At 36.2% G+C, this 14,132-nt stretch overlaps 1 protein-coding gene across 1 annotated transcript in view; it reads left to right on the top strand.

The window, feature by feature from the left end:
* Nucleotides 1-14,132, top strand: part of ROBO2 (roundabout guidance receptor 2) — an 861,802-nt gene that overhangs the window by 732,124 nt on the left and 115,546 nt on the right. The window contains exon 6 of the mRNA XM_032448447.1: nt 10,653-10,780. Coding sequence (XP_032304338.1) covers nt 10,653-10,780 — 128 coding nt within the window. The remainder of the gene's footprint in view (nt 1-10,652; nt 10,781-14,132) is intronic.

Genomic DNA, 14,132 nt, shown 5'->3' with positions numbered 1-14,132 from the left:
TTGCAGGCACTTCTTCATTACTGGTGCAAATGCATAGCTTATGGGGGTAACTATGTAGAAAAACAGCATTTTGTAGCTAAGAATTTGCTCTATCAAACAGTGTTACTGTGCTCTTTGTATCTGTCGTACTTTCCATGGAAATAATTAGGAGGCATTATTTTCAGAGCAAGCTATGTATATTGTTGTAATAAATAATTAAATTATTCAGATCTGAAAATTCTTTTTAGACCCTAAACCAATCCCAGCATATTAGTAGCTTGCTAAAAATACTGATGCTGCACCAAATGGCAGAAACAGAGAGCAATGGTGAAATGTGTGGTGTATAAAGTTTGTTTGTTTGTTTGTTTGTTTTCCCAGAAACTGTCTATTTTAAATCAGTGACACAGGACTGAAATGCATTGTGAAACCAGGATAGAGGCGCATATTGTATATTTTATTTTACTTGCTCTAAAAATTCAACATCACACCATACCTTCCACAGCATACAAAGGCAAGGGGAATAGTTAATCAAGTGTGACTCGTGTCAAACTACTGGAGGTGAACAGGATATTGTGGGGTCACTAGTCTGGCTGCCTTTAGCTGAAATACTAGATTCACAACTTCATGAATACTGTTTCTTTTCATTACAAGCAACTCGAGGAAATGGCACAAAAATTGCACTAAAACAACTCAGCCAGTTGCAGCAATGCAGATGATCAGGAAATACTGAAAATTAAATAAAAATCATTTTTACACATTGAAGTCAATCTAACCACATGTTCAGGTAGCTTTCCTTTGATGTCTGTTTGGCAGAAATAGAGATTATACTTTCCTGCTAAGGGTCTGCTGGTCTCCTGTGTTTTCAGGAATTCAATATGGCCTGAATCAACTCTTGATTCATCTCCTTTTCGTTCCTAGTAACAAGAAGAAAGCTATATTACTTGAGAGTCTCCAATATGAGAGTGGCATATCTATGACTAGCACTTTAATAAAATTTGAATAAGGTTTGTACAGTGTTTCATGTCTTCAAATTTTCTAGCAGAATCGAAGAGAGCAGCTGCATAGTCTGTAATTACACAGCAAGTAATACGGATTTTTTATTTTTTATTTTTTTTCCAGGAAGTGAAGAGATTTTCAATTACAAGTTAAAAATTATGACACACTATAATAACTGTTTAAACCTTTTACACAGAAGAAGCTAGCAGTGCCAGCTCTTCGGGAAAGTGAGGTTGGCTCAGCAAATGTATTTTTCAGTTGCCTTAAAAATGGCTGAGTAGCAATCACTTGGGCCTTTTTTTGCATTCCAGCAAAGAACAGCTGGCTTAGCTCAGTAAATACATCTCTAATGAAATTACAACCTGCTCTTGGAAGTTGCATTTACAGGCATTGTCTGATTAGATGAATATTATACTAGAAATGAAGAGTGGCAACTATAGTAGCAGGAAGATACACTTGTTTTATGTACTGCCCACACAGTGGAAGAGTTTAGGCAGAAAAATCAAGAGTGATGCTTCAGAAGGAAAATAGCGTGCAGTTTATCAAGAGTAAGTTTTACTAAGAGATTGTAGGTTCGTAGCTGAGAAGGAGCAATGATGTTGTTCATTTTCACTGAGTAGTTTTTATTCATGGCTTCTTGTGGGTACAAAGCTAAGGGGAGATGATCACGAAATCTGTTTACCTGTCTTCCAGGTACAAATCTTTGAAACAAATTTAAATGCTATTTACAGCAAATCTTATCTCAGTAGGCTCTGAAAAGTTATATTTTTAAGAGGCCATCCAAAAAGGCCCAGTGGCAGGAAGTGTTCTGCATTTGTATTTTTGCATGATCACAGAATAAGTCCCTGTAAGCCGGAGAGACAGTAATTTTTAAGAAGTGGTGAAACTGTGAGTTCTCTGAGTAAACGCAGTGCTACATACTTCTATTTATATTCTGTGGATGGGATAGTGAGGTATTTAATTACAGCCTCCTCTAGACACAACCAAGGGGAGAATGACCTTTCAATGAAATATGAGCTAATAACACTGCATTCCAGTGTGCTTTGGTCGAGTTAATCTCTGTACAGATTGTAACAAAATGCAGTCTAATGTGTATTGAAAATTAATTAGAGTAAAGAGTGTGTTTTAGTACAATAATGGATATAATCTTTGGTTACATCAGTAAATTTCTGTTGCTATTAATAACAATTAACAGTTTTAAATAAAGGGTCAGGAAAATAGGATGTCTTTCATATTAGCTATATTACATGTACTATTCATCACCTCTGGTTAGAAACAGTATGATTTGTATGCTCATCTTTTGTTTTCTAAGCCAGGCCTCAAAGAGAGATCAACTCCCTCTATGAGGAGCATAAGGAAGAAGATTGGATGTTCTTAATAGCATGTCAAAAGGAGACAGTGGAAGAAAAAGATTGAATATGCTGTTTGTATTCTTATGTACATGGGGAGGGAGTAGAGACAGTTTGCAGAGGATGCTGTTATATTGGGTTTAATGCAGAACATGGCTGGCACAGTGGAAGCTACAATACAACTTGCAAAGAGGTTATGTTGCCTACCAGAGCACAGGTGAATTTCAACAGCATGCTATGTAGGTGTGTGTGTAGCTGTTATGTTGAATAATTTGAGGAAAATTCTCCTGTAAAGTCAGAGTGATTATTTAGAGATAGAGAGGTGATATGTAGAGACTGGTTTTGGTTTTTGTATGTAGCATCAAAATGGCATGCCTAATTGTTGTTTCTTTTTGTTCAGTATCTTTGCTTTCTGACAGATGTTTTGCTTGTCAGTGATACCTTCTTAGTCTGTAAGTGGAAAAACATTCCTTATGTTTCCTAAGGAATCGATAGCCATGTGAAAGTGTGAATTAGAGTATTTTTTGACAATTGAAATCTCTCAGTACATGGCATTGAATAATGTTCTGTAGATCTACCATCCCACAGTTACCCCAAAGGTCTGTAGTCTAGCCTGGAGGTTATCTGCCTTTTATTTGCATGAAGTATTAAATGCTGTGAGCAGGAGCATTTGAAACTTGTTTGTGCTAGACTGAGCAGCAGAGAAATAGTTAATAGAACTGACATTTAAATGGGCTTCATGTTAAGTGTCAGATCTTGCCACAACTGAATAAGAGCTATTGTTTTATGCAGTATGTTTGCAGATGCATGAAAACAGTCTCCAGTTGTTTATACAAGAGTCAAGGTTGGAAAATAGTTTTACAGCCCTACATACAACAACCATAAAGGAATCATGTCAACTAGCAGCCTACATGTTTTCTCTATATGCTGAGTGAACCACTGATGATCTATGAAGTGATCAGTGGCAATGCACTTGAAATACGATTGCCAATAGTGAGTTGTTTAGTTTTTATCCTCTCTCACATAACATCCTAAAACTGTTGGATGTCTGAAAACTAATGGAGTCACTAATAGAATTCTGAAGGAAAATGTAATGCCGGTAGTAACATCCTTACACATGGATTTTTCAGAATTTTCCAGTCATAAAAGACAGAAATAAGTAAGTATTTTTGGCAGAAAGGAGACTCAGGAAAATCTGATGTAGAATTTTGCTCAAATTACCTATTCTAGTGCTTGAATCTTTCTTTAGTGTTGTAAAAATAGAATATAACAAATAAAAGCTTCATAATCACATAGTTTATACATTGCCTGTATAAGCTTCAAAATATTGAGGTAATATGCTTCCTTGAGATGCGTACAGATATCAAGCAATTCAGGCTTACTATTATCAGTTTACTGACTGTTAAATATAATAGAATGAGAAAGTGTGCAGATTTTCTGGGAAATGTTCAAGAAAGGGAAGCTGGTAGTTCTACTCAAGTGGGAATAAAGTTCAAGAGCTATGACTATAGCATTATTGATGCTTCTGGAATGGTTGGCCCAGAGGGATTTCTTCTGTTTTCTGTACATTCTATCCTTGTATGAGATGTAAACTTTGTCATCTCAGTTAAAAAATAAATAAATAAATAGTCTGTGGAAACAGCGGAAGACTAAAGTTTTAGCTTTGAGAAATATTTTTCAGTTGCTATTGCTAAGTTTTTTTGTTGGAAATTACATATTATTAGCAAACTCTTACTTTTAATAATATGTTTTCCAGCTCAACTGTAATGTTGAAGGCATTTTGATTAAAGCATTCTTTGTGATTGGTTAATGATTCAAAGTATGGATTAGAAAATATGTTACTTCTCTGAAAAGTTTATCATAATCATTTATTATGCTTAAGGCAAGTAATAATAGGCCAGCACAAGTTGTTTGTATCAAACTATTCATAATGTATGTGTTCATATTAAAAATACAATATTACTTAAAGCCATATTTAGAGAGTTCAAGATGCCAGTCTTGTCTCAGATCTCCTTGTGCTGCACTTCCTGCAGTATCTTTTCACTTTTGTAAAAACTCAAATGGACAAAAAATACCTGCAAGGACTGGAACACATTTCTTATGGTAAGAAAAAACAAAACACTGTTTTTCTGTAAAATTAATCTTAAAATTAATGTCAGTGGTGTGCTGAGCAGATAACCCTGAGAATCAAGGGTGTATTTTCTGAAATGAATATATGTTTTAGACATTAATAATGCAAACCTCCCCAGGTGCCAGACAAATGTGTCTCATCTGTGAGGTAACGGACTACTTCTGGTGACAGGAGGGTAGGTCTCCATGCCAAGTCATTACATGGTCTCTTAGCTCATCCTTCTACTGAGGTTCCAGTTTTTCAAATATGGAGGTCTGTCTGGAACTAAAATCAAATCAGAAGCCCATTTTGGATAATTATCATGTAGTAATTCCCTATGAGTACTTTTCTGTGCAAACAGAGTTGTAGAGGCAAAAGAAAGCCTCTGTCATTTTAGAGCATTTACTATGACATGGTTTCCCAAACATGTTCTGTCTGAACTTATATATCTTTTCCAATTATTTTAGTGGAAATAAAAATAGAGTCCCATTTTTCATTCTTGGGTTTCTTCGGAGTTCACGGCTGCTGATTTTGAGAAATACTAATCAAGTGTATTCACATATGTGTGTTCATTCACAAGAGTAATGCTGCATAGCGTAATGCTTCCAGAGAAGTCAGAGAACATCATTTCCTTGGACACGGGAACAGTTTCACAATGTTGGCACACTGACTGTAGTTGTTGCATTCATCTTTTATGAGATTTAGGCCATTTTGTTGAATGCCTTGGCTTAAGGGATAATGGAGTGTGGCTCTGTGTTTTATATTATTGCAATTGAGAGTGTCAACCAAAAAAAAAAAAATAAAAATTCTGCTGCTTAAAACCCATAAAAGATTTTGGACTAAAGCAAAACTGCTGTCAGTTTCTTTTAATTAAAAATAAAGGATATTGACCTGTGTCACTTAACTCTTTTCTGGCTTGTTGGCATTAAGCCAGTAAACCATTTTATAAACCATTATGAGATATACCTCACAATAAGAAATTCAAGGTAATGTCACACTGTTGTATACCTTTCTTTGGTATGAATAGCATAGCCAAGGCATAAATGGGAATCAGCATGTGTGTGTGAGTGGCAGCTGCTGTGTCAGCACTTGGGGATAGTCCCTCAGTCAGACAATCTACAGTAGCCTTCAGCTACATATTAGAGCCACTGAGCAAAAAGCAGCCATGATTGTAATCATACAGTAAAATAATTTGAGACCATAACACACGAATGCATGCATTTTTGTGCTCTCTGTCTCTGATTCAGGTTATAGTAAGGAGCAAAAATGGGAGGGTTCCCTTATCTTTCGCTGTGTCACTCATGTTGGTTTGTGCATCATCTTTCTTCTTCTGCTTATCACCACATGAACTGTAAGTGTAAAACAAATGTTTCATTTAAGGGAGCTGGCAGTAGGGACAGACGCTTACCTGATGGGAATCACAGCTCTTCGTTCTGCTCCTGTACCACTCAAAGCTGAAGCAGACAATGGTCTTATGCTTCTGATCTTCAATACAGTTTCTCTCTGCCTTCCTCCATCTGGCTCTAAAAGTCTAGGAGCAAGTAAAAAGCTGTGGCACTATGCTGGGAAGTGAAGTGCCAGCAGCACAAAAGAGAAGTGGAGATGGAAGCTTGATCCTTCTTAACTACATCACATTTACTCTGTTTTGGGCCAGTGTCATCTCTCTATGACACTGTGAGTAATCTTCAAGTTTTGTATGCAGGTATTGCAAAATAGCCTGGCAAACAGGCAAAAGGAAATATAGAAAAGTTATTTTTGTGCAATATCTAAATAATAATAATAATAATAAAAGGAAAACAAAGGGAAAGAAAAGGGAAAGAAAAAAAAAGTACTTGATATAAATTGATGTAATTTTTTGAGGCAAGTGACATCAGTTCGCAGCAATTAAGATGTGACTCTTGCAGTCTCCCTTTGGCAGGAATAATGTCTTCTTTTCTGATTTGAATTTGATGAATTCATTGAAAATATTAATACAATCTCCGAACGTTAAAATGCACAGCTGAAGAAAGTGTATCACCAGTTAGACCTAGTTGGATATCTAGAAACGTAATGACTCCATCTGCAGACACAGCTGTGCTACCTGTGCATGCAAAAGACAGAGTACGTATTTTCATGCATAACTGCCTGCACATTTAAAATCTGGAAATTTGAGGGTTCCATGAAGCACTCAGAAGAATGTATATCAAAAGCAGAAAGCACATAAATATCTTCACCAAATTCTCTAATTCTCTGTCTCTCTCTCTTTTATTGGATAGCCATAGAAGATTGGTGGCTGTGATAGTTTAAAACAATTAATACGTTTCATTTTATTTGTTATTTGGTTAAGCAGATGGTAATGGTTTTGACACAAATCAGTTTTTTTTTTATTATTTTCTTTTCTTTTCTTGAAAAGGACAAGGCTCTTTTTCCCACTTTGTCACAGCTGGTTACCAATCAATCTCAATTCATGGTACAGTGATGATAGCACATGTTGTTCAGGGGCCAAATCTGATTGGGTTGCATTTTCAGCAGTGTTTCATATTAAAAAAAAAAAAAAAAAAGTGTCTGTATGGCAGTGACTGTCAGCGCACTATTGTACAACTGTCATTAATCAAAACTAGCAACAATGAATGTATTCATATGTGCCAGAGACTGCCAGATTTCACTCAAAATCACCCAATTGCTATTAGAATTTCCTCACCAGCAGTGTTTTCTCATCTGCTTGTTGTTTTCTGTTTCTTTCTTTCTTTCCAGTCCTCTGACCCCCTTCCTTTTAGTTAATTAAAGACAGATCTATGTGAGCTATTACTTGTTCATAGCAGAAGTTATGTAACACAACACCCAAAAGTGGTTAAGTTTTGTCCTAACACAGGGACTAGCTGTTCAAAAGCCCTCTTCCAGTGCAATTCATGGCTGAAGTTTCAGCTAAACTGAAAGGTTAAGCACCTCCAAATGTTTAACAAAGGGAAGTATTTAATATCAATTAGATGGCCATAAACATATGTAGCAGATGTCTGATGCCCTACATTTTGTGCAGAATGTTGGCATTACTTGGCTAAGAGCCAGCAATATTAGGGTAATATGTGCGAAGGTGTTTCTTGACATTGCACATATTTTGAAGACATTTCCTTCTTAGCACACTAGCAAAGTTAATCGGCATAACTGATATACTCTGGTTTTCTTCTGCCCCATCATCAATCCAGGAGTCTGGCCACCCTGAGCCCAATTCCTAGGTGTCAGCTTGGAGCTGGAGTTGATCCAGATGGGAGCGAACTTCTCCAGAAACTCAAATGGAAATGCCTTGTTGAGGGCATAGGATTGAGAGATCAAACTCTATTGCAGATTATTCAGATCATTGCTTGAGAAACTTAGAAGATACAACCACATTCAGCCTTCTCACCTTGTTACTTCATTGTTCCTTTCTCACACAAGCTCTTTGTGCTACTATACATAGATCAACTAAAGCTAAAAGCCAGTTTTCTTCCTATCTCCTTCCTGCTGCTTCATCCATCAAAGCTCTCACTGAACCGTGATGACTTCTGGGGACAGTGTGGAAGAAGCAGATGATTGAGGGGTAGCATATCAGTACTTCAGGATGGCAGATGGTTATGACATCCCATGGGCCCATCTGTGTATGAATCCAACTGTTAAATGGCATGTTCTGCCAGGGTGGTCCAAAAATTCGGTATGGTATTGTTGGAGAAGCAGGGTAGGAGAGCTGGACCACTCCTTGAAGTAATTGATAACTGGGCCATGACAGTGACACATTTACTGCTTCCTCCAATTCACAACCCAAGTGGGAGATTATGGCTATGCTCCCTCTCTGCGTCTTGGTATGCCATGCATCTGGCTTTTTCCCCCAGCAGCCTTTGCACAATTTGCATGATTGGCAGGTGTGAGCATAAAGACTGCTGAAGCCTCCAAGGCAGCTGGCTGGCATATTGGCACCAGTGCATCAGTGAGATGAAGAACAAGTCAGCTGCAGCCCATGGCAGACTGTAGGGCCCTGTCCCAGGCTGCTTGCATCCCAGTTTAAGCGGACAGCCAATCAGATCCAGCCCTGCTGCCTGTCTGGTTTTATCTCAGCAGTGATAAGTGAACCACAGGGATGCTGTTTATCTTTTCGTTCTTTCCTTTTTCTTTTCTTTTTCTTTTTTGTTTTTTTTTTTTTTTTTTCTTTAAGCCACTGTAACAAAATTAGTGTCTAATTGTTGTCCAGCTTTATAAATGGGACTCCTATATTCAACTCACATTTTCATTACAGCTGATCTTAGTTTTGTCGTCTCACAGGAGGTGAGAGCAACTTCATATTTTCAGTCCCCTACGGCTGGGCTTGTGTCAAGAAAATAAGTATTTTCTTTTGTCTGTGACTCTGTGGTGGCCAAAGATTAATAACTACTCCATTGTTGTGGGATATGATGTCATATGCTTGAGATTTTTAAAGGATACCATTTGCCTTTTCTCTATTATGGAAACAGTGGTTGTATTTGCTATTGACTAGAGCAGCGCAGAATGCAGAACTGCGTAATTTGCGTACAGTCAGGATGTAATGTGCCTCAGCTGCTTATGGATTTGGAATGAGTAGCTGCCACAGCTCTGAACAAATCCAGAAAATACATCTTAAGTTTTCTATTGTCATAACTTTGTTCTGTCACTCTGTAGTACTGTGCTAGGAAAAATATCGTTTATTATTTAAATCTGACATACAGGAAACACACAGTTAAGTGGAACTCCTAATGAAAGGGATGTAATCTGTGGTATTTTATCTGACAGAACAGTTAGCCATAGTTGGGTCTTTTTAAATTCATGGCAAATTACTAGAATGGACTTATTGAGTACAGAATGAAACTACTACGTTGTGATGAGTATAAGAAAATGCTTTGACTTCTCTTTGTTATAAAACAAAGTTAATCTAAATGATGTTGTGGGCTCTCAGACATAGTAGAATTTTAAATGTTTCAGCATATAGGGTTCTTTGAGTTAAGATACTTTTATATCTATTAGAATACAATACTCTTGCTTCAAAACTGTAATAAAGGAGCCAATAGTGATGTAACTTATGATTACATGTGATGATCCCAAAGCAATTAAAAATACTCATGAAGATCTTCACAACGTTTCTGTAAATAATAGCATTACATTCTTACTCATTAAAACATGTAAGCATGCTCTTCTCTATCATTTCAGTATGTTTGCTGAACAAGCTTGCAGAGTCTTTACTGTTTAACAAAGAGAAGGTAAATTAGATTTTCTGAAGTTATGTAGTAAACATTTACACAGTTCAAATACTGACATCTCCTGGGGTCTAGATCTTTCTTTAGTCTCATCTGCCTTTTTCATTATTTGATGCATGAAAATACGAAGCTAAATCTTGATCTTAATTAAGATATCATTAGCGATTATCTAGAAGAAATGTAATTGAAAATAATTTTCAAGAGGGCATTACAAGAGCAAAATATCTACGCTGAAAACTCGTGTTTTCCTGATTCAGGAGGGAAATAAATTTCATACAAGATAAAGTATCCAGTTGACTTAATGAGGTTGGATCAAAGCCTAAAATACTTTGTTAAGCTTGAATTTTGCAGGCTGGTAACTACTTAACGGAATAATACTTTTCTGTTTTTCTTGGTTGAGCCACTCTGAATGCCTTGTGAATGAATGTTCACTCTTAATGAATCACTCTGTAGTATTTCTGTGAAACTGATAGATCTTCTTTTATGTGCCTCTTCCATAAATGTCACCTACCAGAGCTTAAATATATTTTTATTGTTTATAATGTTATAGTGTCAACTCCTACCATCTTGCCTAGTTTTCTTAAGGGGTTGCTGCTGTAGTGAAGAACTACATATAAAGGAAAAAATTCCAAATCAGCTAAAGGTAAAGTATGTATCTCACGAAGTTAAAGGTGTGAGAAATCTGAGCTGTCATGTATTGATAATTGATGTCTGATAGCTTAATTTTATCACATTACTCTAGATCAAGGATGAATGCAAGATATTAATAAAACCCTATTACTGAGTGAGCATAGAAATACTAATTTTATGTAAAGTTTCTAACTAATGCAGAGTGCAATAAAAATGTCACAGAGATTAATGCTTGGTGAAATTATCTAATGTTAGGTAATAATTTATCTTCAGAAGTTGAATCCAAGATAGAGACAGAATATCATATCCCAGGTAAGAGTTCCTGTATATTTCTGTTGGCTACAAAATGTTTTCACCCTTTTTATTACAACACAGGTATGACATTAAAGATGACTACACTTTGCGCATCAAGAAGGCTATGAGCACAGATGAAGGCACCTACACATGCATTGCTGAGAATCGAGTTGGAAAAGTGGAAGCATCTGCTACGCTTACTGTGCGAGGTGAGCATTCCTGCAGAGAGAGAGCTTGTGTCCTGAATGGATCAATTGCTTTCTGACAAAATGAGCCAAATCCTTACCTGCTGTGCTTGGTTTTCACACATCCTGTGCGCTTGTTGGTGCTGTACTGATTTACTACAAATCTGAAATCCTGCTTCCATTGATATCTGTGGCAAAATTCTAGTTGAGTTCAGTAGGATAGGCTCCCCCAGCAGTTAATTATCTGGTCTAATAGTTTTTTAATTGAAGAATAGATGCATACATTTTCATAAGCAAGAAGTAAAAACTACACTCACAGTCTTTCATAAGTAAAAACTCAGTTTAAATTGTTGTTATTAGGGTGCTATACCCTAATAAATATAAGGAGTGCACGTTTACTAATGTAGTACATAATGCACGTAGTATAATGGAATTATTAGCTCCTCCCCTGCTTTGCTCACTCTTTACTCGTAAGATAAATTCCAGTCAGAGGAAAAAGAAAATTTTAATTAAATTTTGTAAGTTATGCAATTAAATAATGTAAGTAATGCATACTAATGTATTCTCACTTAAAATATCTCCCAGTCTGTGGAATCCACTCATTGTGTAAGGGGTGCTATTTGATATGGTAAAAAGGTTTTTAAACTAGCAGCACAGTGAGCTGCCCAGATGTCTTTTGTGAATGTAGATATGGACATGCTAGAGATTATAGAGAGCAAAAAAGTTTGTGAGATAATATTTCCATATTAGTAAATAGAATATAGTAGTCATTACTTCATTCCAAAAGATAAGCTACAATTTGGCACAATGGATATCACGCAGATACTATTTCACAGTTTAGTGGTGCATGCTGACAGTTTTCAGTAGAGCTGTGAAAGGTTAATAAAAACATTTTTGGCTTTATCTGTGCTTCTCTTTTCATACACATTAAATCAAATGTTCAAAGTCTCAGTGGATTGCTTTATTAGAACAGGGGTCAACTGACCCAAGAGGCCAGCTTCCATTTCCATCCATTTAATGCATGGACACAGTTCAGTTTAATTTGCTGAATTCAAAGGGCAAAAAAGCACCAATGACTTTGTAGAGGGGGAGATGTTAGTATATAACAAAGAAAAGAGATAGTGATAACCCATTTGCTAAATATTACCTCTGTGTTCACTCTAGGTAATGTGTAGTAACATAGATCTTCCTGTTTTCATCTGAAGAAGTAGGTTTACCTGTTATGTTTGTGTAAGAGATTGTTTTTCCATTTGTAATGTGAGGAAAATAGTGACTACACTGAACTCTGAGAAATGCTCTAAATCTTCTCCTATGTTACAGGCAGAATCATGATATCCAGTATATCTGGCAACCAATTCAGTAGCCTTTAAACACTCTTAGAACTGTGTCCACTGCATGCATCAGTGGAGCAGGCTTTTGATATTTATATATTGTAGGCTTTTAATATGAACAATAACTAGAAACAAGCAAACAAGTCCTTTGAAATCACTGAAGCTTGAACTTTATCAAAGTAAGGTGGAAAAACAAAAAAATTAAACATATAATTTAATTGATTTTCCTACAGTAAAAGCAGGCTTTCATTATCATGGGTGCTACTCTCCCCTAGGTTTGCAATTTATATTTGAATATATATTGTTTATGCAACTTAAAGGAAGCCATGACGATATGAGCTTATTATATGTTCAGGGTAACAGAAAATGAGAAAAGCTAAGAAATTCAGTGACTAAATTTTATTAGTCTGTATTTCCTGGAAACAAAGTACTGGATAAACTGTTGACTTAAAAGGGACCACGTATGGTGCTCCTTTTAGTTAAAAGAAGATTTAATTCTGAATTTTTTAACCAGTTTCGTTTGAAATTGATTTTAGCAAAATCATCCTTCATGTGGATGTTAGCACTTGAAAATTCACTTTGAAGGTTCCTTGGTCCTTGCGTGTTTGTTTGTTTGTTTTTCTGCAGTTCTGACTGCAATCCTGGCTGCAACAGCATAACCCTTAGCTCCCTCCCTCATGGCTCCATCTTCTCAAAGCAATGAATGAGGATGGAGTCAGGGAAGTTCACTGTTACACTTTTTGTACAACTGCTACATGGTTGTAAATGATAACAGAATTTGAATTCAGTGATTCAGTATTCGGGCTCTGTCTTGGAAAGAAGCACATCACTCATTCCTTATCTTTCTGTGAAACCAAGAGTATGTCATAATACTAAAAAACAGAATGTCTCAAAATAGATGACTGTTTGAGAAAGGGCAGTAGCCTTGAAATAATTAAAGTGAATATGAAAAAGTAAAAATAAAGATATAGAAATGCTGAGAACTAAAATGATATTTGCATGCTGTGCTATGTAGGGATCTGCATGTCTTCACTTCTGGCCATAGTCTGCACGTAAGGATATAGACTAGTTATCTTATTTTAAAATAAATATGTAAATAAATATGTAAATAATGTTACTCAGAAATATGTAACTATTTCTACTGCTAAAATAAGGGATGTTTCATTTAACCAGGTTGAAACCCTGATTAAAATTTTTATCCATCTTTTTGGTTCTTGGGAAAGGGGATGTCTGCATTTTATTAGCAGAGGGACAGGCAGTCCTCTCTCCCAACATGACTATAACAGCTGTTGCTATCATCAAGAAATAATTTGCTGCAGCAACAGCTTTCAGTCTTGATACCAGTCTGAAACAGTATTAACCTGCCAATCATTCAGCAGGTTTTTGTTTTTTTGGTTTTTTTTTTCTCTTATTTATTTATTTATTTAGAAAGTAGAAGTTTCCTAAGCTGTAATTTGGGAGATTCTGGGTTGAAATCCCCGTGGCTATTGTGGCCTATCTGTTATATTTTCATCAGTCTTGTCAGTGAGGAAAAAACAATGTGTTATAACCCTTCATGCCTGTTATTAAATGAGAAAGATTGTCCTGGGCTTTTTGTGGACCCCACTGCTGTAGTGACTGACCATGCTTAAAATTCAATTGATATCTGACTCAGAAAGTAAATGCATTGCATCTACTGGCATGACATTTGGCAGTCTGTAACTTAAACTGATGTGTTCATCAGGATCTAAAAGTTGTTGTTTTGGTTTGGTTTGGTTTGGTTTTTGTTTTTTGGTTTTTGGGGTTTTTTTTTTGTTTGTTTGTTTGTTTTCCCCCTAATGCAAGTGATTTCTCTTTTATCAGGCACTAACAGTGATACTTGCTGATGGCATGTGAAGATAACAAAAAATGTTTCTCAGAGAATGGTTCCAGTCAGCTTGCTCAGATACTATACTCAAATAAATGTGGTAATAGTAACACGTGACAAAACAGAAATAATAGTGAATATTTTACATAGGCTGTCATTTGAGGGGTTGGCAATCATGGTAGTATCCATAGTTTAACGT

This window comes from Coturnix japonica, chromosome 1 (assembly GCF_001577835.2).
Source record: "Coturnix japonica isolate 7356 chromosome 1, Coturnix japonica 2.1, whole genome shotgun sequence".
Taxonomy (NCBI): domain Eukaryota; kingdom Metazoa; phylum Chordata; class Aves; order Galliformes; family Phasianidae; genus Coturnix; species Coturnix japonica.
This window is presented reverse-complemented; position numbering and strand designations above follow the sequence as displayed.